General features: G+C 39.5%; 1 protein-coding gene across 1 annotated transcript in view; it reads left to right on the top strand.

The window, feature by feature from the left end:
- The window catches only part of TAX1BP1 (Tax1 binding protein 1), a 78,641-nt gene that overhangs the window by 38,644 nt on the left and 13,861 nt on the right, over positions 1-26,136 (top strand). The window contains exons 6-16 of the mRNA XM_050938617.1: positions 651-799; positions 935-1,025; positions 2,960-3,145; positions 9,851-10,078; positions 11,432-11,578; positions 12,824-12,893; positions 13,971-14,089; positions 15,073-15,198; positions 15,822-15,893; positions 23,220-23,394; positions 23,806-23,954. Of these exons, the coding sequence (XP_050794574.1) occupies positions 651-799; positions 935-1,025; positions 2,960-3,145; positions 9,851-10,078; positions 11,432-11,578; positions 12,824-12,893; positions 13,971-14,089; positions 15,073-15,198; positions 15,822-15,893; positions 23,220-23,394; positions 23,806-23,954 (1,512 nt within the window). The remainder of the gene's footprint in view (positions 1-650; positions 800-934; positions 1,026-2,959; positions 3,146-9,850; positions 10,079-11,431; positions 11,579-12,823; positions 12,894-13,970; positions 14,090-15,072; positions 15,199-15,821; positions 15,894-23,219; positions 23,395-23,805; positions 23,955-26,136) is intronic.

Raw genomic sequence — 26,136 nt, forward strand, 5'->3', positions numbered from 1 at the left:
CATTTATGTGAAAAGATACAACATTAGAGATATAAGAAATTAGAACTGGAAAAAACCTTTTGGAACCATCCAGCCCATCTCTGTGTTAGTACAGTCTGTAAAGTCTTTAAGTCCCTTCTGTTTCATCCTGTTAAATGTAGTTAAAAGTATATTCAGTAAGAGAATTCGATAAAATTTCTCTTCCTTCTGGTGAGTTGGTTAGTTACACTTATGTGAAGACAGGTATCCTCAAGACTCCAATTTGCATTAAATCTTTTTAAAATTAAATTATCTTTTTACAAGTATGTTTCCATTTTAGAGACATAAGTATTGCTTTTTTTTAAAATACCGAGAGCTGGAAAGATGTAACATGACCAAAAAACAATTGATTTACATCCCATGTTCCCTTAGTTGAACAAGTGTGCTACAGTATGAAAGTAGGTTGTATGTATGCACAATTTATTTAGTTTAGAATTTATAATAAATAGTGTGCTTTGTTTTAAAGTGGACAATTATATTTGAAAAATGCAGTAATCAGTGTAATAAGGAAGTTGTTTAGAGTAGAGTCAGCTTTAAAAGTATAGAAATTGGCCCTCTAAACTATTTGAAAATGTTTCTAAATGTATTCCTTATCATAAATTATATCTATGTATGTGTATATATTTTAAAAGGATAATCTTCAAGCATCAGAAACTCTTAAAATTGAAAATGAAGAACTAAAGAAAAAGTATGATGAGACTACTTCGAAAGTTCTCCAACTTGAAGAAGATATCATGACTGTTACTCAGAAAGCTATTGCAAAAGAAACTGAGTTAGACAGGTATTTGGCAATCTTCTTGCAAGACTTTGTTTTATTTTAATGTTACTTTTGGTGTTTATGCACTCCATATAAATTGAGACGAAATGTAACATTTGAATGAATTGCTACATTAATATCAATCAATCCATTCCCTAGTCTGAAAGACAAATTGAAGAAAGTCGTCTTTGAGAAAGAACAACTTGAATGTCAGTTAAAGTCTGAAAAGGACGAGAAGGAACTTTACAAGGTAACATATTCTTTCCAGCTGCATGTCCTTAAGCTAGATGACTTAGAATAAGACTAATGACATTTTAGAGAGAGAGGTGATAAACTGAATACTCTTAGATAAAAATGGATGGGAAAAACATCAGAGTTTGGCACAAGATATGGAAGGGTCTCTAGAGACATACTGTATCAATGGAGACCCAGTGATTGGACTCTTTGCTAGTACAAACTGCATCTCCACTAGGTGGGTTTAGCCAGTCAAGCTATACTTGTAAACCTTTTCAGTTGTAGACAAGGCTTCAATGGTAAAATTCCAAACCCTCCTAACTAGTCAAAGTGAGCTTCTGGAACCATCCTGGTTACTGTGAATATGTGTTTCTTTTTATATCAATCTATTGTACTACCTCAGACAAATGGATTTGAGAAGGTAGATACAGGAATCAGTGGTACTTCAGAAATGTCTCTACTAGCTTGTACTAGGGCTTACTTAAGGCGATCATTCATAGAATCATAGAAGATTAGGGTTAGAAGGACCTCAGAAGGTCATCTAGTCCAACCCCCTGCTCAAGGCAGGACTAATCCCCAGACAGATTTTTACCCCAGTTCCCTAAATGGCCCCCTCAAGGATTGAATTCGCAACCCTGGGTTTATCAGGCCAATGCTCAAACCGCCGAGCTATCTCTCCCTTTAGCTTCTCCTCTTAGAAGCAGTTATCTGGATGAGATGTTAGAACATTCACATCTGTACGGTATCTACATAGCTTTTTCTTAAAAAAAAAAAAAAAAAAAAAAAAAAGGGTGTGCCTGAAAACACATCTGCATCCAAGGAGCAGCTCTTTGTATTAGAGACATTACTGGAAAAGCCTAGTCCCTAAGTCTCCTGTAAACATCAAGGCACATTCCATAACCACAGTGTTTTCCTTGTGAGCGGACAGAGCAAATGGGAGACTTCTAGACCTGCATTGGGCACGTGCTCGAGATTTGTAACACTTATTTACTAGACATTACATATTAGGTATAGTGGCATCTTCAAATATTACTTGGTTGTAGCTGACTGCTCTTTCCAGGTAGTCTCACCCATTGTCTCTGATACTGGGTACTGCTGTTGCAGTCCCATTTGTCTAGACTGGTTATAAGAGGAGGATGTTAGAAGAGTAATGCCTCTCTGTAATTTCCCCAAATCATTTTATACCTGTCTAGACATCCCATCCTAGTCAGGAAAGTGTTAGCCCAGTGGTTCCCAACCAGGGGTATGCGTACCCCGGGGGTAAGCAGAGGTCTTCCAGGGGATACATCAGCTCATTTAGATATTGGCTTAGTTTTACAGTAGGCTACATAAAAAACACTAGCAAAGTCAGTATAAACTAAAACTTCATACAGACAATGACTTGTTTATACAGCTTTATATATTATACACTGAAAAGTAAGTACAATGTATGTATTCCAATTGATTTATTTTATAATTATATGATAGAAACGAGAAAGTAAGCAATTTTTCTTAGTGTGCTGTGACACTTGTGTATTCTTATGTCTGATTTTGTGACCAAGTAGTTTTTAAGTGAGGTGAAGGGGGTATAGGTTCCTGAAAGGGGTACAGTAGTCTGGAAAGGTTGAGAGCCACTGTGTTAGAGTTTTCAGAATTGTTATGCTTGCTCTATTCTTGGAACAAGGCTGTGGTCTCTACTAGTATAGCAGAGCTGGTGTTGGATGGTACACTAGAAAGTAGCAGTCAGAAAACTTTTAATATAAGGATAATAACATTATCAAGTTTTTGATTAGTATCTCTATCTGCTGGAAACTAATAGTCAAGCCTGATATAGGAGGACTTAGAAAACATTTAAATGAACAGGTAAGAAGTTATTCTTCGATTTGAGATACACAATGGTCTTTATAATGTCACTGATTCCTGTAATTTAATTGGAAAAGATGAGTTTGACACTTTTGAGCATCATTACAGATACACTTGAAGAATACAGAAATAGAAAACACCAAGCTAGTAAAAGAGGTCCATACATTAAAGAATCTGGATGCAAACAAAGAAAATATGATATCCCATTACAAAGAGGAAGTTGGCAAGTTACAGCTATGTATAGCTGAAAAAGAAAACCTGAAGAGAGCTTTTTTGCTTTCCTCCTCAAACAAGGTAAGCGGTACTGCTATAGTTGATCCAATTTGAAAATACACTTCGCAGGCTGAAATCATTTTTAATTTAAGGTTATATGTGTTCGGCAAAGGAGTGGGAGGAGTTGAAAGTCACCTCCAGGATATATGCCTGACTATCAGGGAGGATAGAGGAGTCTTCAATAAAGACAGAGAAATGAGGAAGTGGGAGAGGGTTTAGGAACAAAATGAGTTCAGTTTTAGCGATGCTAAGTTTGAGTTGATGGGGAAAAATATCGAGGGATGGGGGGAAAGATATCTGAGACAGGCTAAAATGAAGGGAGCGATGTGGGGACACAGGCATGGAGAGTTAATTTGTGAGTTGTCGGCACAGAGATGGTAGTTGTCATGTCAGTAGATAAAAATACCAGAAGAGAAGGGAGCCAAGGTCGTAGCACTGTTAGGATTTAGAATAATAGAATATCAGGGTAGGAAGGGACTTCAGGAGGTCATCTAGTCCAACCCCCTGCTCAAAGCAGGACCAGTCCCCAGACAAATTTTTTTGCCCCAGATCCCTAAATGGCCCCTTCAAGGATTGAACTCACAACACTGGGTTTAGCAGGCCAATGCTCAAACCACTGAGCTATCTCTCCCCTCTTGCATTGACAAGATTTAACAGTGACATGAAAACCAAGGGAGGACAAGGTATCAAACAAGACAACATGATGAGCCAAAAACTCGAGGATGAGAGCAGAGAATTGGCTCCAAGACTTTCTCAGGAAGAATTAACCTTGAGAGCAGGGTGGAAAAGGTAGGAACTACAATAGAGAGGATTTTGGGAGGTATGTGACAAGGAAGGCAAGTCATCTGGTCTTATTAGTCTTCTCTTTGAAGAAGTCATCAAGATCATGAAAGAACAGAAACTTGCAATCCTTGCAGTAACAAGGATTGTGAGAATGGTATTCAATGGAAGTGTGAAAGTAGTGCTATGGACAAGGGAAATAGCAAGATAAGAAAGAGGATATCATGTTGTCTGCAGTTTAGACTAGATATGGTATTTCTCCTTTTCCTTCTTTTGACTCTTTTATGGTTTTTGCTGCTGAATATATTGACAAAACAGTTACTGTGTTTTACCTCAGAAGTGTTTGTTCCAGGAATGGATAAAACAGTATCTATATTTCATTTGTTAAACTTGCTGAGCACTTACTGCCATTTCTTGAGGGTTCCCTAACATTTCTTTATTATGTGTTACTAAATCCCACAGATTTGCAGAGATGTAACTGATTAATATGACCTGTACCACAGGGTAAAGAAGCAGTGGTTCTAGAATATCTAGTGCAATGAAGCCCCAATCTTGGTTGGGGCTTTTGAACACTAGTTAGTTTATTCTGTAATGTTGGAATTATACCCTATTTACTAGTGTATGAATTAAAAGCTTATATGCACAATGTAAACTTTCTAAAAACGTATTCAGACTAGGTGTATGATTAAAAAAAATACAATAGTCTTTGTAAGATTCCACTCCTGTTTTTTATTTAAAAAAAAAACACTTGGTTTTGGATACTTCAAATGGCCAACATCATGTAGTGGTAGCCATTTTGAAGTGTGCCCAAACTGTCTTCAACAGCTGCCTGTTGACATCTTTCCAGGCATCCCTCACTTACTATTCCCACACCTTAGCAGTCTACTCCAGGGGTGGACACACTACGGCCTGCGGGCCAGATCTGGCCCATCAAGGCTTTGGATCCAGCCTGCGGGATTGCCGCTCCTGTGGCGCTGTGGGCCCCGCACTGCTCCCGTAAGTGGCTAGGACTATGTCCCGGGAGGTGGGGTAGGGCAGAGGGCTGCACGCACTGCCCTTGCCTGTGGGTACTTCCCCGTGCAGCTTCCATTGGCTGGGAATGGGGACCCTGCCTTAGCCCCACTGCGTGCCGCTGACACCCGGGAGCCACTCCAGGTAAGCGGCACTGGGCTGGAGCCCACACCCTGATCCCTTCCTGCACCCCAATCCCCTGCCTTGAGACCCCTGCCGCATGTCACCTGCACCCCAGCCCCCAGCCCTGAGCCCTTTTCTGCACACCGCACTCCCTCCTGCACCTCAACCCTCTGTCCCCTACATTCATAGATTCTAGGACTGGAAGGGACCTCGAGAGGTCATCGAGTCCAGTCCCTTGTCCTCATGGCAGGACCAAATACTGTCTAGACCATCCCTGATAGACATTTATCTAACCTACTCTTAAATATCTCCAGAGATGGAGATTCCACAACCTCCCTCGGCAATTTATTCCAGTGTTTAACCACCCTGACAGTTAGGACTTTTTCCTAATGTCCAACCTAAACCTCCCTTGCTGCAGTTTAAGCCCATTTCTTTTTGTTCTATCCTTAGAGGCTAAGGTGAACAAGTTTTCTCCCTCCTCCTGATAACACCCTTTTAGATACCTGAAAGCTGCTATCATGCACCCTCTCAGTCTTCTCTTTTCGAAACTAAACAAACCCAATTCTTTCAGCCTTCCTTCGTAGGTCATGTTCTCAATATCTTTAATCATTCTTGTTGCTCTTCTCTGGACCCTCTCCAATTTCTCCACATCTTTCTTGAAATGCGATGCCCAGATCTGGACACAATACTCCAGTTGAGGCCTAACCAGCGCAGAGTAGAGCGGAAGAATGTCTTCTCGTGTCTTGCTCACAACACACCTGTTAATGCATCCCAGAGTCACGTTCGCCTTTTTTTGCAACAGCACCACACTGTTGACTCATATTTAGCTTGTGGTCCACTATAACCCCTAGATCCCTTTCTGCTGTACTCCTTCCTAGACAGTCTCTTCCCATTCTGTATGTGTGAAACTGATTATTCCTTCCTAATTTTTCCTGGCCCTGCATGCAATTTCCCCACCCAGATGTGGCCCTTGGGCCAAAAAGTTTGCCCATCCCTGGTCTACTCAGTGGTATTCTTTTCAGCAACTAAAGATTTACCACTGAAATATTTTTATGCTGTGTGCTTTTTATACATAAATTTCCTTGAATTGTATTTAGTATCCAGCCTAATCTGTTACTTTCAATGTCGCATAATTTTTCCCCCCAAAAGGACAAAATTGAGAATATTAGGCTACTCTAACCTTCGGTGAATGTAGTTATGACTAAATTCAAGTATCTGACATAATGAAACATATTGGGTGCAACCCAGAACACAGTCAAAGGGCATGTGCTTGTCTAAATTACATCAACCTCCTAGAGCTGCCCTGTGGTATGCAGAGCTGCCTGGAATCTTTGCAGCACTGTGTGCTGTGGCTCTGTCCCTGTCCTGTTGTAGTCCCATCCTGGCATGCTTCCTATGCTAGGGCTTGTGAAGCAGGTCCTTGGAAAATAGCCTTACGGCTCTATCTTTTCCAGTGCCTGCACCAAAAGAATCCTCCTTTGGCCAGATATGGGGCTTTTAGGGCACCTCTTCGCTGCTCCCAGCCTTTTCATGGTGTACAGGACCCAAGCAAGAGAGAGGATGTCACTCAGTGCTTTTATGTGAAGTCTCCTCTACCATACAAGTGAATTCTGTTTGTGAAACCGTAGATAGCTGTTTCTGCTTATCAGAACTGTTGTAATGTTAATAGAGTACAAAATAAGTTTTTAAAGTTGTTAATTGTGTTTAAAATGTAAGCTTGAAAAGCAATAAAAAGGTAGTGTGCAAAGTAATAAGTAAAAATATTATTTGACACTTCTATTTTGAAACAAAGATTGTTCATATATAGTATACTTTTAACTCATTTTAATGAGAAATGATTGTACACAATTTTGAGTCAATAAAATAAGGGAAAAATAGGTGCGTGTGTACAAGTCAGTTCTTCTTTGAGTGCTTGCTCATATCCATTCCATATTAGGTATGTGTGCTCGCCACATGCAGCGGTGCTGGAAGTTTTTTCCTTAGCAGTATCCGTAGGGGACTGGCAGTGGTATAAGGGCCGCCGCCATCTCCCTCCACCCTCAGCTCCTCGTTGCTGCCAGTGACAGTGCTGGAATGTCTGCTTCTTCGGTTAGCATTGTTTCGTTCTCTGTTCGTGCAAACTTTAAAATCCTGTAATATAGTTATATATGGTTAGTGCCAGTGCAGAGGATAGAGTTCATCGGAGTGGTCCTCGACTTAACTTGCGCCAGAGTGGTCCTGCTGCTGGAAAGGTTCCGCACATTGACGAACCTCATCGCAGCAGTCTCCATGTTCCCTCTGACTACAGCTGTGTCTGCACCTGCTGGGTCACATGGCAGCGTGCATTTATGTTGTCCACCGTGCCAGGCTCTGGGTGTGGCCCCTGCAACAATGGCTGGCGATGGTCTATTCCCAGTCCTAGGACTCCCTGGAAAAGATTGTTACCATTCCCCTGGCGATACTGACCTCACTGCGATGGTGGGCCGACCGCAGGACAGTCCTGGAGGGGGTTCTGTTCGATAACCCCCCTCACTCCATCGAGTTGGTGTCAGACACCTTGGACCATGGCTGGGGTGTGCATCTGTGACCTCCAGACACAGGGGATGTGGTCCCTGGAAGAGGCAAAGTTACACATGAACGTCAGAGAACTCAGAGCATTCCGGCTGGGGTGTGGAGTCTTCCTGCCCCACCTGTTGGGCAAAGTGGTATGAGTCCTGATGGACAACACAGCCTCAGTGTTCTACATCAACAGGCAAGGGGGAATAACCTTGTTGGCTCTCTGTCAAGAGGCACTCCGCTTACGGGACTTTTGCATCAGCCGCGAATTCACCTGGAAGCTTGTCACCTTCCTAGCGTCAAGAATACTCTGGTGGACCAGCTCGGTAGGGACTTCTCCTCTCCACACGAGTGGTCGCTCCATCCAGAGGGAGCCTTCATGATCTTCCAAAAATGGGGAATTCCCCAAGTGGATCTGTTTGCTACCAAACAGAACAGGAAGTGCCACTGGTTTTGTTCTTGGCAAGGTCTGAGCACGGTCTTCCTCTCCGATGCCTCCCTCCTGTCATGATCAGGGAGCCTGCTGTACGCGTTCCCTCTGATTCTACTCATCAGCAGGGTCCTGGCAAAGATCAAGAGAGACAAGACGCAGGTTGTCATGATCGCCCCATCGTGGCCTCGCCAGCACAGGTTTGGCAGGTTCATGAGCCTGTCAGTGGCCCCTGCCCAACCGATCAGACCTGCTGTCACAGGACCACGGTTGGCTCTTACTCCCCAACCTCAATTCCCTCCACCTTTCAGTGTTGATGCTGCATGGCTAAACCCGGAGAGCAGACCTGTTCGGAAGAAGTTCAGTAGGTTTTCCTGGGGAATAGGAAGCCCTCAACTAGACTGACTTGCCTGGCCGTGTGGACGAGGTTTTCCTGCTGGGTGTCCGAACATGGCATCTCTCCCTTGTGTTCTTCCAAACAGGCTGTCCTGAGAAACCAGGGCCTTGGGGCACTCTTCAGTTAGAGCACATCTTGCAGTCATCTCTGCTTTTCACCCACCAAGCCAAGGACAGATGTTATTTTCCCATGATATGACAGTCAGATTCTTGAGAGGGCTCGAGAGACTTTTCCCGCAGGTATGGGCTCCTGTCCTGCAGTAGGATCTTAACTTGGACCTCTCTAGGCTCACTGGCCTTCCCTTTGAGCTGCTTGGTTCCTGCTCCCTTTCCCACGTGCCATGGAAGGTCACGTTCCTGGTGGCAGTGATGTGAGCGTGACGGGTCTCTGAAATTAAAGCTTTGACCTCAGAACCGCACCGTACACAGTCTTCTACAGAGACAAGGTTCAGCTGCGGCCCCACTTGGCCTTCCTGCCAAAGGTGGTATCCACCTTCCATATGAACTGGGACATCTTCCTCCCCATATTCTGTCCCAAACCACAGAAGACCAGTAAAGAGCGGCGTCTTCATGTGCTGGACGGCCGAACGTTTTACTTTGAACGTACCAAACTTTTCCGTAAATCAACTCAGCTCTTCATCACTACAGTGGACAGGATGAAAGGCCTTCCAGCGTCCATGCAGAGGATTTCCAATTGGATTACTTCATGCATAAAGACCTGCTACAACCTGACCGGGGTTCTGCTGCCGCCAATGGTCAGAGCCCACTCGACTAGAGCTCAGGTGTCTTTGGCAGCCTTGCTAGTGCACATCCCTATCGTAGAGATCTGTAGAGCTGCAATGTAGTCCTCTGTCCGCACATTCATGACTTGTTATGCCATCACTCAGCAGGCCAGGGATGATGCCAGGTTCGGCAGAGCTGTGTGTCAGTTTACACATCCGTGAACTCCTGCCCACCTCTGGTACTTCTTTGGAGTCACCTAATATGGAATGGACATGAGCAAGCACTGAAAGAAGAAAAGGTAGTAACTTTTTTTCCATAACTGGTGTTCTTTGAGATGTGTTGCTCATGTCCGCTCCACAATCTGTCCTCCATCCCCACTATTCGGCATTCCGACAAGGAACTAAGGGCGGAGAGCCGGCGGTGTCCCTTTTACTGCGCTATGTGGGCACCAGAGCCAGTCCCCTATGGATACTGCTGAGGGAAAAACTTCTGGCAACAGTGCATATGGCGAGCACACACACCTAATATGGAATGGACACGAGCAACGCATCTTGAAGAACACCAGTTACGGAAAAGGTAACTGTCTTTTACTTACTATGCATCATAATGTTTTTGCTAGAGTTGTCAGGGAAATTTGCTTTTTATTTGAAGTGGTCAGATCTCATAACCATACCAATAGGAAGCACTATATTCAAACAACAATTTTTTAGTTTTTTTTTTTCTTTCAGGAGAATGCAGATATTTTAAAGGAACAACTTCGGAAAGCTGAAGATCATATTCAGGCTAGCAAGCAGGAAGCTGTCTTAATGTCAAAAGAGCTGAGTGATACAGTAAATGTGCGAGATAAGACAATGGCAGATCTTCATAGTGCTCGACTGGAAAATGAGAAGTTGAAGAAGCAGCTTGCTGATGCTGTAGCTGAGCTAAAAAAAGTTACTCTTGTGAAAAATGAACAGGTAAAATGTTACCTTTTTTGTTCTGAGATTTATTAATGTTATTCACAAGCCTGATGTGAGCTTGTTTAGTTACAGCAGTTTTCAGTTTTGATAAAATCATGAAAACAAAACTTGTTTCTGGATAATTAATAAAACCTCTATCTCACCATTGACAATATTACTTGTAATTTGATTAGAAGGTCTGATTAGAATGAAGATTCTTTAATAGTTTTTATGGGAATATTTAGGAATATTTTTTTTTAGACATTCTTACAGACTAATACAGCAATGTGATAGTTGGATTATTTTAAATTGACTCTTTTAAACTCTTCTGAATGTCTGTGGGTGCGGTTGTTCTAAAATTGGTGCAAATGAGATAAGAACTACTGGATGGGATTCTTCTCTTGCTAAAGTTTCTCTCCTCATTAGAAGAAAACTATACATCCTTTTCTCAAATGGTTCAGAATTTATGGATCAAAGTGGATTCTTTGCTAAACTTTTTTTAATAAGTAGTAATGCATTAAAATATTTAAAACAATCATGAATGGGTATATTATCCATCGGAGGTTGTTTAAGCCAAAGCCCACTGAATTCAAATGGGAAGACTTGGATTGACTTCAGTGGGCTTGTGGCTATTACAGATAGGACTATAAAAATCGTGTGCCAGCCTGAAAATTCATAGAATGTGCACCTATGGTTCCAAAATATAGCAAAAGCAATTTACTTTATTCTTTCATTTTCAAATACCCCAGCATTCTTTATTATGAGGGTAGAATTGAAAAGGTATTTATTACTTTACAACATATCTTTGAAAAGTATTCTCAGAAAAATTGGCCAGATTATCTCTGGTCCATTGCACCATTCAGGCTGCAGAAAGGAGCCAAAGTTTGGGCAAAGCTGAACAGGTGAAAATTACTCCAGTGGTTAAAGCTGAGTTATTTGGTTCCTGCAACAATTGTATATTTTCACTTCACTTCTCCCACTGTCATGTGGGGCATGATGGAACACAGTTGTGCTCTGCCAATTCTTAGTTGTATATAGTTCCTTCAGAACCATAGTCAGTTGCCAAAAATTAGAATGGGCCCTAGAATGCTCAAACTCTTGTTGTGGTGGATGCAGATCAGCTCACAGACCCAGAGAGACATATTTGTGTCTCTGATGAATGCCCTCTCACTCCATCACCACCTTCTGCTCAAAGTGACTCTCATTGTAGGACCTGTGTTCTTGCCACCAAGAAAAAGGATTATCCCCCATCTCTTCCCCCCAAAATCAAATCTTTGTCTTCATTACCACTGCCTGAAAAAGGTTCTATAGTATTGATTTGAACAAAAGAGAATATATATTTTGATATTTATTTTTTATTTTCTTTTAAAGGAAATTTTGAATACAGTAGAGCAGGAACTGCGCAGAGAGGTTGAGGATCTGAAGCTTCGTCTGCAGATGGCTGCTGACCATTATCGAGAAAAGTTCAAGGAATGCCAGAAGCTCCAAAAACAAGTGAATAAACTTGTAGACCAGACAGTAAGTAGCATTGGAGAATCCATTTGCTCTTCGTGACTTTTCAATGTTTGTTTAAAATTTGTTGTAGCAAAGAACAATGCATTAAACAAGAATCAGAACATTGTGTGAGGAATGGTCAATGAATATAATACTTACTGTAGTAGAGCCAACTTTTATCTATGATGTTGGATATAAGCTGTTGAAACCAAACATAGTATCCTCGTATTTGGTATATGTAGAAAGCTTATTGAATTTGTGTGATGTTATAAACTGGGTTATCTTCAAGGCATAGTATTCTTTTGCTGAGGCTTCTTCTCTCCCCAGCTGTGAAAGAGAGGAAACCGTGGCATTGCATTTTCATTCCTTCATTCATCTCCCCTGCAGAGAGGGTGAGAGAACTTGGGAGAAAGCTTGTGTACAGAGATGGGTAAAGGGATTTCATGCAGCAGCAGAACTGTGAACCTGCACCTCTTTTATGTGCATGCTTGGTTGCTTAATTTATATGTATTGCTCTATCGATATTGCAGAAGCTACTTGATTCATATCTGCTATTTCCTGTATCATCCTGAAGGTCAATAGGGAATGAGGTATCATCCCATAATATCTGTTGGTAAATGTCTGGTCCCTTGCTTGTGTCTTGGGGTATGGTATGTTGTGTGTATGTCATGTATATCTGACACCCAGCTCAAATGTTAGCTTAAAAAAAAAAAGGATCTATAGTATCCAAGATCTGTCTTTTATTAATTTACATCCATCCCAATTCCTAACATAGATTTCAGTTTAAATTACAGTATTAAATTTAAATTTTTAAAGTTTAGCAGATACTCTGTGGAGATTTCCATAATCTATTTTGTAAAATATTTTTTATAATTACTGTTTTTGCAAGAAAATTATTATAAAATATGACATTATAAAAGCAATAAACTGATCATATTTCAGAGTCAATGCAAAGATGCAGTGGAGATATTAAAAAAAAAAAAAAGAATACACACTTTATACTCTTATCTCACCTTGACACTAGCAACTTTGATGAGCCCATTTCCAGGAGAAGGTATAAAGCCAGAGAAATACATTAATTTGCGTTTGTGTTTTTCTTTAAACAAAAGCGGTAGATGGTGTACAGTTATCTGCTTCTTCAAAAAGTAGTGAACTGAGTTAAATTATAAAATCTATGTTCTCACAGTTGCACAATCATTGAAGCAGTTCATTGTAATTCTTGATGGATGTTTTCTTTGAATAAAGTATCAAAATTATTTTTTCATAAAGAAAACTGCAGGGAACCAACAGAAAGTGACAGATGCCTCAAACATTGAGACAGCTATTGCAGTCGTTGCAGGTAAAAAGTTGACCACATCTCCAGGTATTAACAATGTAAACTTTTTTTAATGGTTTCTATTTGTTGGCCTCAAATAGAGTATTAATTTGTGAAGTAATCTATAAAAGTACCTTGTATATAAACAACTAGCCCTTGGTGTTTGGATAACCCAATGGAAACCGATTAGAAATATGAACACCAGTTTGAGAGCCTGCTCCTGCAAATACTTGCACCCATAAATATTCTCATTGGGTCTGCTGACATAAATGAAGTTTACAAATGTAAGTGTTGGCAGGATTGAGCCCTGAGTTGGTGTTTAAGATCAATTATTAAGATATATAGCATGTTTTTTATTTTTGTGTAGCTAATAAACAGAATTTCAGTAAAAAGAAATGTTTACAGTAACATAACATCTCTTCAGCCATGGCACAGTTACAGTTTAAAATATTTTATTGCAAAATCCATGCTGGTAAAGTGTTCAGTTATCTGCAGAAAAGAACAGAACTATGTATCCTAATAATTTATAGACATTAATAATTTGCTAGAAAATACTTGACTATGTTGTAATTTTCATGGACTATTAACCTTCCCACACATCTAGCCTTCTAAGCATAAAGAAAGGAACATGTAATATGTCATAACACATACTGGAGAGAAAGTAAATAGTTGCAATTGTGTGACATTTAGAGTATTAAGCATTTTTTCAAAAGGGTAAAATATATGTACCAATATATTAAATTAAGAGATTAATATTAATTAATATATTAAATTAAGTTTATAAATGGTTTAATTTCTCAAAGGGATGTTCAACTCTCCAAACACTTATGTGCTGTGGAATATTTTCTGTTCAGCGTGGGTATCCAAACTTTGCCCAGTTGAGGGCCTCATTGGCAAGAACCTGATACAGCTGTCCTCATCTTAATATGCCTGTGGCCAGCAGAGATTGGGTCATGTACATGTTGTCTCCAAGATGCATATTAGCGTGTGTGACTTTGGCAAGATTTGAACTGTTTGTCCACCCTTCATTCATTCCTGTTGTGCTGTGTTTATTTAAAAAACAAAGAATAAAATATTCATATTTTTTTTCAATATTTGCAGCTAGCCCCATTTCTCCTGATATAGTTTCAGAGTTTGTGGTAAAGGAGCAAGCATGTGAAATGAACAAAGAAATTGCTGAGAAAACAGAGAAGTATAAGAAATGCAAGCAAATGTTATCAGTAAGTAAAGGGCTGCTTTGGAAAGTTGAACAGAAAGTAGCTACAGGGAATAAATCTCAAACATTGAAATACTCTTCTCAGCTACTGAACTGTTTGTTCCCTTAATAGTCATTCATATAGCACGGATGTGATCATAATAGAAACTTTATCATAAGCAGGAATCTTCACAGTAGAATTTTAAGACCTCATTTTGTGGGTGCTATGGTGGTATTTGCATGTTTGATTGTCTGCTATTTTTGGGTGGAAGTGGAATGTCAGTAATTTTGTAAAGCAAATATTGGGGTGAGAACAACCTGAAATGGAAATCTCTGCAAAGAGATCTTCTTTGGAGGCAACTATTTAAATAAAGTGCATTCGCTTGTTTCCATTAAGATTACCACCCTATATTTCATGTTTTCACAAATATATTATGCTAATATGTTTGTTTACCATGGTGTGACATGTGCAAGGCAATTGGATTCATTACTTTCTGTGGCGGGGGGCGGGTCGCATTTGTGCTGGTTCATTACTGACTTGTGTTGGTCATTTGAGTTACATGGGATGCTTTAAAGGAAACCTTTGCCTTTGACCTTCTGGATGAAAGTTGCTCTGGGTGTTTGCAAAGCTCGTTGGAATGAGTTTTTTATTGAAGTGGATGTGAGACACCTTACAGAGTGGCAGCATGTTTTGAAGAGCAGGAGTAAAACTGTGTATATACAAAAAAGCTAGAACAGATAAGGGGAGAGAAGAATAGCAGCTTGTTGAAGGCTCAAGAAGGAAAAGTATATTGGATCTCATTGATATAGTTCCCCATACCCTTGTCCTCTTCCAAGCCTTATCATATAAATAGGGGCCTGTAATCAATCCATGGGGAAGTCACCTGGCAATTGGCTAATTTCTGGGAAGCACTGAGGGTTGCATGGTCAGATAATTAAAAAAAAAAAAATTCCATAGATTTGTAAAATGTTAAGTGATTCATCATGACTTATGTTATACTACTTTAGGATGAGAAAATGAAATGCAGTGTTTATGCTGATGAATTGGCCAAATTGGAGCTGAAATGGAAAGAACAAGTGAAAATCAGTGAGAGTGCAAAACTCCAGCTAGCAGCAATGGAGGACCAGTATAAAGTAAGCTTATTTGGCTACACATGGAATAGGAAGAGGTGCAAAGTAGAGCGTTGTGGAACCACACACAAATTTAATAAGAACTCTTTTAGAGAAAAAAATTTGAGTTTTTCTATCTCACCTACTGATGTTCATGACGGATTTTTGAGCAGGAGTGTGGGCAGGCCTGAGAACAACACCATCAAAGTAGTTGGCCCTTCATCTATGCAAATACAAACCTGTTGGCAGGCTTCGTCAGGTTCAGTATTTACCTCCCACTGCTAATCTCCTCCCTGGGAGAGATGTATCCCTTACCACTGTCATCACCCTGCCCTTTCCCCTTGTTCCCTAGCCATGTTTCTGAAGAAGAGTCCTTCTAATGTCCCACTGCTACCAGTTAAATGACATTGAATAAACAAAAAGTTCTGAAAAATGCACACAGTAAAGAAACCGAAGTAAATAGAGAAATATTTTTTGCTAACTTTATTCAACTGTAAAGGATGTTGCATGTAATTATAGTAGGTAAAATATTTTCAGACAGAAATATGATTTTAAATTGCTGAGTGTTTTGTATGTTTACAGCATAATACATGGGGAACTTATATACATTCCGTAATCTAAGTGAAGCAAACTTTTTTTTCATGTAGGTTCAGCTGGCAGAAAAGGAGAGAACAATAAAAGAGCTGATATCACATTTGGAGGTCTTCACCAGTGAGAAGGTACTGTAACCATCAGATGTTATATTTAGTGTGCTCTGGTGCTTCATAGATTCCAAGGTCAGAAGGGACCACTCTGATCCAACAGTCTGACCTCCTGTAATAACACAGACCACTGAACTTCCCCAAAATAATTCCTAGAGTGTATCTTTTTAGAAAAAAAGTCAGTCTTGATTTAGAAAATGTCGGTGATGAAGTATCAACTGTGATCTTTGGAAAATTATTTCAGTGGTTAATTACCACCACTGTCCAAAAAAAAAAGAAAAATTCCCTTATTTCCAGTCTGAATGTGTCTAACTTCAACTTCCAGGCTTTGGATAATTTTATACCTTTCTCTGCTAGATTACAGAGACCACTGTTAAATATTTTTTCCCCATGTAGATAATTACAGACTGGAATCAAGTCACCTCATAATCTTCTCTATGTTAAACGAAGTAGATTGAGCTGCTTGAATCTCTTTCCATAAGGCACTTTTTCTAATCCTTTAATCATTCTCATGGCTCTTCTCTAAACCCTCTCCAATTTATCAACAATCTTTGAATTGTGGGCACCAGAACAGGGCATAGTATTCCACCAAAAAGAACAGGTGTACTTGTGACACCTTAGAAACTAACAAATTTGTACCAGTGCCAAATATAGAGGTAAAATAACCTCTCTACTTTTACTCAAGATTCCCGTAGTTATGCATGCCAGGATTGCATTAGCTTTTTTGGCCACAGTGTCATATTGGGAGCTCATGGTCCACTGATTATCCACCACAATCCCTAAATCTTTTTCAGAACCACTGCTTCTGCGGGTAGAGTCCCCCATTCTGTAAATATGGCCTGCATTCTTTTGTTCTTAGATGTGTACATTTAGCCTTATTAAAAAGACATGTTGTTTGCATGCATCCAGTTTACCAAGTGATCCAGATTGCTCTGAATGAGTGACATGTCCTCTTCATTATTTACTGCTTCCCTAATTTTTGTGTCATCTGCAAACTTTATCAGTAATGAGTTCTATTTTCAAAATGTTGACTAGTATAGGGTCAAGAACGAATTCCTGCGGCTCCCCTCTGGAAACACACTTACTTGATTCCCTGTTTACAGTTACATTTTGAGATCTATCACTTAGCCAGTTTTTAATGCATTTAATGAGTGCCACATTAATTTTATATTGTAGTTTTTTAGTCAAAATGTTTTGCATTACTAAGTCAAATGCTTTACGGAAGTCTGACAGGGGAGGGATAGCTCAGTGGTTTGAGCATTGGCCTGCTAAACCCAGGGTTGTGAGTTCAATCCTTGAGGGGGCCATTTGGGGATTGGTCCTTCTTTGAGCAAGGAGTTGGACTAGATGACCTCCTGAGGTCCCTTCCAACCCTAATAATCTATGATTCTATGATGCATGAACCTGTAATGACCACACTTGTCATCTCATAAAAAAAAAATCAAGTTAGTTTGACAAGATGTATTTTCCATAAACCCATTTTGATTTGCATTAATTACCTTATCCTCCTTTAATTCTGTATTAATTGAGTCCCAAATCAGCTGCTTTGTTATCTTGTCTGGGATTGATGGTAGGCTGATAGGACTATAATTATCTGAGACATCTTATTTGGCACAACATTCTTTCTTCCAAACTTCTGGAACTTCTTCAGTGCGCCAAGACTTGTTGAAAATGAACATTAATGGTCCAGTGAGTTCCTCAGCCAACTCTTTTCAAACTCTTGGATGCAAGCTATCTGGACCTGATGATTTAAAAATGTCTGACTCTAGTAGCATCTGTCTAACATCTTCTAGAGATACTATTGGTATGAAAGTGTTATCACAATGTGATGAGACTATATCATCTATTTTCCCCCCAAATACTGAACAGAAATTTTTATTGAATTTTTTTGCCTTTTCTGCATTATTATTGATAATTCTACTGTTTCTATCTAGTAATGGACCAATGCTAGTGTCAAAATTCTTTTTGTTCTTTATATAGTTAAAAACTCCCTATTGTCCTTACCTCTTCCGGCCATAGATTTCTCTGTATGTCCCTTTGCTTCCCTTAATTAGTTTTCTACAATTTCTTCTGATTTGTATTCATTACTATCAGCTTCCCCTTTCTTCCAGTTTTTATAGCTGCCTTCACTTCCTCTCTAAACCAGATTGGTTTTTTTTTCACCAGCACTGTGTTCTTCCTCAGCTGTGGGATTGTAGCTTTTTGGGGATGTAGTAAAGTGTTCTTAAACTACTCCGAATTATCATTCAGATCTTTCAGATTAAATTCTTCTTCCGAGGTGTTGTTTTTCGCTAACAGTTGTTTTTAGCTTTGTGAAAGTGGCCCTATTAAAGCACCAAGTATATACACTAGTCTAGAATTTATTCTGTTTTCAAATTCTAAATGTGATCAAGTCATGATAACTTGTACCTAAGGTACCATTAATTTTTAGTAGGGCTGTCAATCACATGTGCTTAACGCCAAACAAATGAACGCCTTTTTTTTTCTTTTTTTTAAACAAGCATTAATTATAAACAAGCATTAATTATACATCTGTGGAGATGGGACTCGGTTGCCAGGTAGGGAGGGAGGCGCCTGCTGTGGTAGCAAGCAGGAGGCAGCTGAGGACGAGAGGCTCTGTATTATCCAGACCAGAGGTGCACATTACTGAAATGCCTCCTGACTCCTCTGAGTTAGTCTTGTGCCCACTCCCTCAGGGTTAATCTATTTATTTGTTTTACATGAGGGAAGGCGGAAGGGCAATTGCCAGCAGCTGTGAGGATGTGAAGGAGGGAAAGGGCGCTTTGGAGCCTTTGCCACAGGGATTCCCATCTCCCTGGGTGACTCTAGCGGTCTCCCCTCCTCACCCCTGTACTAATCAGTCGTGACCCTGTCCAGTAGTCTGTAAATAAGAAGCAGGCAGCATTATCTCCCATAAATGTAGTTGAACAAAAAGTAAGACTGAGTAGACTTGTAGGCTCTAAAGCAGTGGTGGGCAGTCTATGGGCTGCACATGGCCTGTCGGGGTAATCCACTGGCAGGCCGCAAGACAGTTGGTTTACACTGGCATGGCCGGCCAATGGGAGCTGCAGGAAGCGGCGGCCAGCACGTCCGTGCAGCCCACATCGCTTCTCACAGCTCTCATTGGCTGGGATCGGTGAACCACAGCCACTGGAAGCTGCGGGTGGCTGTGCCTGCAGACAGTCAATGTAAACAAACTGTCTCATGGCGTGCCAGTGGGTTACCCTGATGGGCTGTGTGCGGGCCGTGGGTTGCCCACCACTCTGCTAAAGTTTTATATTTTATTTTTGAGTACAGTTATGTGTGTTTAAAAAACAACACCAACGTGCAATCATAGATTTTTTTCTTTTATTTATTTGTCATATTTGCCTGAGGTGAATTGAAAAATACTATTTACCTTTTTTCAATGCAAATATTTGTAATAAAAAATAATATAAAGTGAGCACTGTACATTTTGTATTCTGTGTTGTAATTTAAATCAATATATTTGAAAATGTAAAAAACATCCAAAATAAATAGTATTCTATTATTTAAATATATGGTATTTTATTATTGGTTGACAGTGTGATTAAAACTGCGATTAATCACAACTGTTTTTTAATCTTGTGATTAATCACAATTAATTTTTGTAATCATTTTACAGCCCTAATTTTTAGTTCTGTGATCAGTTCCTCTTTATCTGTTAGGACAAATTGCAACATTTTTTGAGTTAGGAAACTGTCATCTATAATGTTTAGAAATTCCAAGGATTTTTTTTTTAGTACTGGCAGCATGATACCTCCAGCATATGTCACTCAAATTGAAGTCGTCCTCATGATCACAGTTTTTTTTCTTATACATAGATGCATAAAGAGGTGGTCATCCTGTTCCCTACTGTTATTTGGTGGTCTGTAGCAGACACCAACTACTATCCTGTCTTGTGCTTTAACTGTTAGGACATTAAGCCAAAGCATGTAAGATGATTTTATTCCTAGTTATCAATGACTTGGAAACAGGTAATGCCTCTTGACATAGAGTGCCACTCCTTCTCCTCTTTTGCCCACTTGATCCTTCCTAAAATCAATGGTTATAACCTATTTAACGTTCCATCATGCAAATCATCCCACTAGGTTTCAGTAATACCAACTAGATCAAATTTCTGTTCATAAATTAACAGTTCCAGTTCCTCATGTTTGTTACCCAGATTCCTAGTATTGGTGTTTAGGCAATTCAAGAATTTCTTCTCTCCATATCCTTTGATTTCTTGGTTTTGTTCTCAACATTCCAGTTTTGTGCTGAGTGCGCAAATCTTTCCTCTTTTTACTGTCTCCCCTTTTGTTATTAGTTTAATTCCTTCCTGACTACTCTAGCCAGCCTTGGTTAATTTGTTTTAAAGAGATACAGTGGGGAACAGTATATAAAGAGACCACTCCTAAAACATGTAAAGGTAAATTTTAAAATACAGTAAAAATGAATTAACTGATTTTTAAATAATAAAAAATAATTTAATGGTGAGATTTCTATAAATAACTTCCATATTTATCAAAAAATAAGAATCCCAGAACCAAACAACAAATAGTGAAACATCAAAACATCTGACTTGATATTTGAAAATACTATGTTTAGAAATATTTTTTTTGTGTTCTAGTAGAATTCCAGAACATTTTAATCATATGCTGCATTTAATCTAATGAAATTTGTAAGGCAGAATCTTTTCATATACTGGCTGTTTGCTTAGCATTAACTGTTATCCATATACTTAACAGAATTCTTTCCTTTTGTTCTTAGAAATTGGGATAAGTGGGTGTGTCAAATTCTAATCTGAGATCTAAGAAGAACAGTGCATATTCATATATAGTTTAAGTTATTGCCACTGTTTTTGTAAGGATTGTTTCTGTTTATAACCAGACACTCATTCATTACCATTGTTGATTATTCCCAGAAGCAGCCAGTAAGAGAACAGATTGACAGATGTTACAGTGTGATAATCATCTCTTCAGAGTTGTAGTTTATCTAAAAGGATATTTGTATACCTTCTAATGCCATTCCAGATTTTTAAATAAGTGTTTGAAAAGGAACTGCCACTTTTTCCAAAGCTGGCTTTCTCATGAAGTTCAGTATGTGTATGATTAAAACTAAAGAAATCCATGCTGAATATTACAGATGATGTTCTAATGCTGAAAGTATCTTCAGTGTTTTGCAGGGCGATTGTTAATAGGTGTTCTTAATCACAGTATGATAATTTTTGCAAGGCATTGCTAATGGAGAGAGTAATGTTTATTAAAATATGTAAGTACATTCATTCCATGTTGTATGAACAAACCAAGATGGAAGAGAGGATACACATGAGCGGAATTCAGCACAGCTGTTTTATTTAATAAACAGTGACTTCAAGTAATTTCAGTATAGAGTAAACTAGTTGGAAAATAAGAATATTTAACTTTATTTTTTTTCAAAAGCAACCAAAAATGCTGCTGTTACTCTTTTTTTCATACAAAGGAATAGCCAAATACATTGATGGTTTTCTTTTTTTTAAATAAGTCTGTACCATATTTCTCTAATTCATAGAAAAGCTAAGTGAATGTCAGGATTTTGATACAACTATTTATCTGGAAGGAATCATTTTTAGCTGGAGGGAATCATTTTAAGTAACACACATAAGGAGGAGTGCAACTATAAAAATATTGTATGAAGCTTATAAAAGCTTCTAATGTAAATATCTATAAATTTGCTAGAACAATTCCAAAGAAGAATCAAAGTGCTCTGCTAGACTGAAATCATGATTTAAAAGGTTAAGCATAGTATAGTAAACAGCTTTTCAATTTATACTCCATTATCAGTGTTTGTTTATAAATGTCACTAAACATAGCATGCTAAAAATGTTCATTTCTAGTCTCTTCAAACCTATAAAATTACTTAGTTTCTGTTTTATTTACATACTTATATAGCCTTTGATTTTTTTAATCAGTCTCTACCCTAGCAATCCAGTTTATGGCTAAGACTATTTTATAGCACCTTTTACAAGCACTTTGATGTACATTCTATTTTAATCTTAGGTGATGCTGGAATTAAAGTATTAAGTGCCATCATGTTTTTAGCAAAAATGTTTCCATATTGTAGAAAAAAAACTATAAGCATATGGGACATTTCCACTTTCAGAAAGTGTCTCAGACTTTTAGAAAGTAGACACTGCACTTTGAACTTCTTTTGATTGCTCCTTGGGATTTATAAATAAACAGCCTACAAATTGTAGGACAGAAAAAGTTAGGACAACTTCTGACTTTTTCTCCAGTTACATTGTTTTGTTTCTTCTCTGGTTTGAAATGGGTGGAATAAAGGCCCATCCATCTTAAAATTCTTCTTCTCTTACTGAAAGCAAGAAACTTTAACCCAGTGGGCCAGAACCTCTGCTGGTATAAATTGGGATAGCTTAATTTAAGTCAACAGAGCTACCCCGATGTATATCAGCAGATGATCCAGCCCAATATATCTAGTAAGTTTTTTTTTTATGCATCTATTAAAAGAGAAATATTTTTAGAGTATTGCATCAAGCCTGTATCTGATCTCTGCATAATCGGTGTGTTCCTAAATTATAGTGCAGTGGTTCCCAAGCTTATTCTGTCACTTGTGCAGGGAAAGCCCCTAGTGGGTCGGGCTGGTTTGTTTGCCTGCTGCGTCTGCAGGTTCGGCTGATTGCGGCTCCCAGTGGCCGCGGTTCGCTGCTCCAGAGAATGGGAGCTGCTGGAAGCGGCGTGGGCTGAAGGACGTACTGGCCACTGCTTCCAGCAGCTCCCCTTGGCCTGGAGCTCCCATTGACCAGTGGGAGCTGCGATTGGCTGAACCTGCAGACGCGGCAGGTAAACAAACTGGCTCGGCCTGCCAGGGGCTTTCCCTGCAGAAGCGGCGGAACAAATTTGGGAACCACTGTTAGTGTTTTTGAGATAAAACAGGAATTTTATTTGTGAATTGTTCACAATATGCACATCATCTCAGCTGTAAGGAGAGATCAGGTGAAAGAAGCAGAGCCTCTGTGTTTTATAACTGATTTTTTTATTTGCTTTGTAAAAGTAGATATTTGTATGAACAATACTGGTGATTTGGCTTTTTTCTTGAGATTGCAACTATTGATGATAGAACTTCAAAATAAAATTTCTTACAAATAAGTTATCAGTATATTTAATAATGTAACAAAAACTTGGAGTTACTCAGTCAAGTCATGAAAGGTGGATCTGAAAATTGGCAGATAAATATTGGAATTATTTTTTAAAAATTGAAGCTTTTAATTAAACTATTTAATCAGTATTTAAAACATTTGATAATTTGACTCCATGTGTTAATTACATTTTAAAACTTTTTGTTAATTAGGAACTTGGCAGGAGTCCGGAAAATCAAGCTGAAAGGATAACTAAGGGACAGATTTCTCAGCAAGATTTACATTTTCTCAGTCCATACTCAGAGGAGAGTGGACTGGTTCCTGCAGTGCCAAGTAGACTACCAGTACTGCAGTTTGGAAACCCTTATGCAATCCAGGAAACAAGAGGTTTGTAAAGTTTTATATTCCTCAGCTTTCTTTTGTCTCACAATTTGAAAATAATGGTGCCATTTTATTTATGTAGAGACAGGACTGGACTGTTGATATCCTGGCATATAATATGTTTGTCGGAAATGGCTGGATTCATTAATAAGTCTGTCAACTCTAGTCACTAAAAGGAAAACTTTCAAGAGGATACAAGAACAGTGGTGTTCTCACACTGAAGTTTGTTCTAGTTGTGCATTCTGTTTACCAGATTTTGGGCTTTGGTTGAGAACTCCTAGTTTTATTAAATCTAAACTGAAAACATTTGAAATTTTGATTTCATTATTATTTTGATATGACAAAAAGTGTACTAATTGTATTGAACAGAACTTTTTATATAAAATAAGAGGCCTGTTCTTCTAATTTCTATTTCAGATGGAGCAGATGGTGCATTTTATCCTGAGGAGCTCCAAAGGCTGCCTGTAAGGACTTCCTCTTGGGAACTGGAAGACAACGTAGTCTGCAGTCAGCCTGCTCGCAACCTTAGTCGGCCTGATGGTCTGGAAGACCCTGAGGATATCAATGTGAGTTAGCTTACTTGTTGTTTTTTCCTTCATTTATTAATCAGCATCCAGGAGCTAACAATTGCTTGGCTATAGTGAGCATTTAAAAATTCTGATACGCTTAAGCATATCAGAACTGAAATTTTATTGAAAAATATGTGATGAGCACTATTTAAGGTGAACAGTTTGCACACAAAATGATGAAAATTCAAGTTATAGAAATCTCTTTTGAATTCTAATACCAGTTTATTTTGGTTTTGGAGTCATAGCCTCTGATTGCTTTAATATTTAAAAAGAAAAAAGTTAACTAATTTCAAGTCATATTGCTATTTCAATATATAACCATATTCCTGTTCCTTAACATTACATACACAGCCTTTCTTGTAGAACACAGATGTTTTTAATTCTCTCCCCAGTATATGAAAACTTAATTGAAACTGAAGGCAAAACAAAAACTGGAGGATTATGTTACCAGTGTTTATGAATTAAATGTCTAGCATATAGTTTAATGCAAGGTGTACATTTATGAAGACAGATTTGCAAGAGATACAGAATCAAAGAAATATTTAAACAGAATGAAAATATTAAACATAGAAACAATTTCCATTTTGGCCTTTTCAACCACCAAAAGTTTGAAGTGGCAGAGACTCTTGTCTGTCATCTAAAACAGGGTAAAGTAAAAATGGTATTGTTTGCTAATATATTTTCCAGGACTTCATAGTGTGACACTTTCTCTGCAGGGGTGTGGGGGGGAACAGAATTGCATTTCAGGGTGGGAGTTGGGCTGAGCATAGCTGAAGGGGATGTGCCTGGGAAAGGCACCAGCACCTAGTGCCCTTGCTGAACCCCCCTAGGAGGTGCTTGGAGCAGGGAAGAGAGACAGGGGTGGCAGCACAGCTCCCCCAGAGGGGGTGTGGGGAAGACCTCTGAGTTCTGTCCCTTCTTTGCCTGCAACTGCAGTTACCTGCTTGGCAGTCAGTGTACAGAGCCCGCTCTGGCCCACAGCAGGGATACAATGGGAGAAGTAAGTGGGGAGTGAGGGAAAGGTGGTGCCGGCTTGGAGGGGTGTGGGGGGCGCAGGGGTGGTGGAAAAGGGGCCAGAGGTGACACATGGAGCGGTCATGTGTCCCTCCCCTTAAATTGGGCCGCTCTCCCTCACCCCCATCAAGAGTTATGGGTCATCTCTGTTTCTCAGGGTGACCAGGACTGAGAGTTACCCTCCTGCCTCCAGTAAGAGGAAGATTTGCTTGTGCGTAACTGAGTATTGGTTTGCCAACACCACCCAAACAATCTCCTCAGGGCTCTGCTACCCCTTACTTTGTCTTGTAAGTTAACAGTAGGTGAGCCCCAGCCCAAGTGCTTCTGAAAGTAGGGTCACCATATGTCCGACTTTTCCTGGACATAGCCTCTTTTTTGAGCTTCCTTTCTCTGTACGGACAGATTTTTCAAATAACAGGAAATGTCTGTGGGTTTTGCTGAGCAGACAAGCGGCAGCTGATCGGTCCCTCCCCTGCATCTGCAGCAGGTTGTTCTGTTCCCCTGCAAGCCACATTTGCCAGATCCCGTTCACTCAGGCCCCAATTCCCAGCCCTGAGGAGAGTGTCCCGCAAAGAGGTGCTGAATGACAACTGTTGCTGCATCCTGGCCTTTTACCTGCCACCATGACAGGGAGCAACACTGTGTCCCACTACCATTGAGTACCTCCACTGCAGGCACCCCTTCCAGCAACCCCAGCTCTACTCCCCTGCCACAGGCAGTGTTCTGTTTTTGGGAATCTGAAATATGGTAACCCTACGGAAAGTGCCATTCTGTGTTATCAATGCTTATTATCAAAGGCTAAAATTTAAGAGATCGTAAATAAGGATAATGGAAACAAAAATTAGAACACAAACCTGGGTTTGTGTTTATCAACAGTTACTTTTTCTATGTAGTTAAGTAGATTTCCCCCAAGGATTCAGTCTTTTGTACAGCTAGCTGTTTTTCACTGACCCAGAATCCAAGAGTTCATGAACACCTTCCACTCTTTGTTTCCTCAGTGAATAGATAACCAACTGTCTTTTTGCTTCTCCTGGTTGGCTCTAAGTTGCCTTCTCATCCTCTTGTTGACTATATGCAAAACAGTGCTTCCATTGTATTGGCTTACAATGCTTAATCTACATATGAACCAAGGCAAATAGGTGAACCTACATCCCTTTGTCTGGTG

Source organism: Gopherus flavomarginatus, chromosome 2 (assembly GCF_025201925.1).
Source record: "Gopherus flavomarginatus isolate rGopFla2 chromosome 2, rGopFla2.mat.asm, whole genome shotgun sequence".
NCBI classification, from domain to species: domain Eukaryota; kingdom Metazoa; phylum Chordata; order Testudines; family Testudinidae; genus Gopherus; species Gopherus flavomarginatus.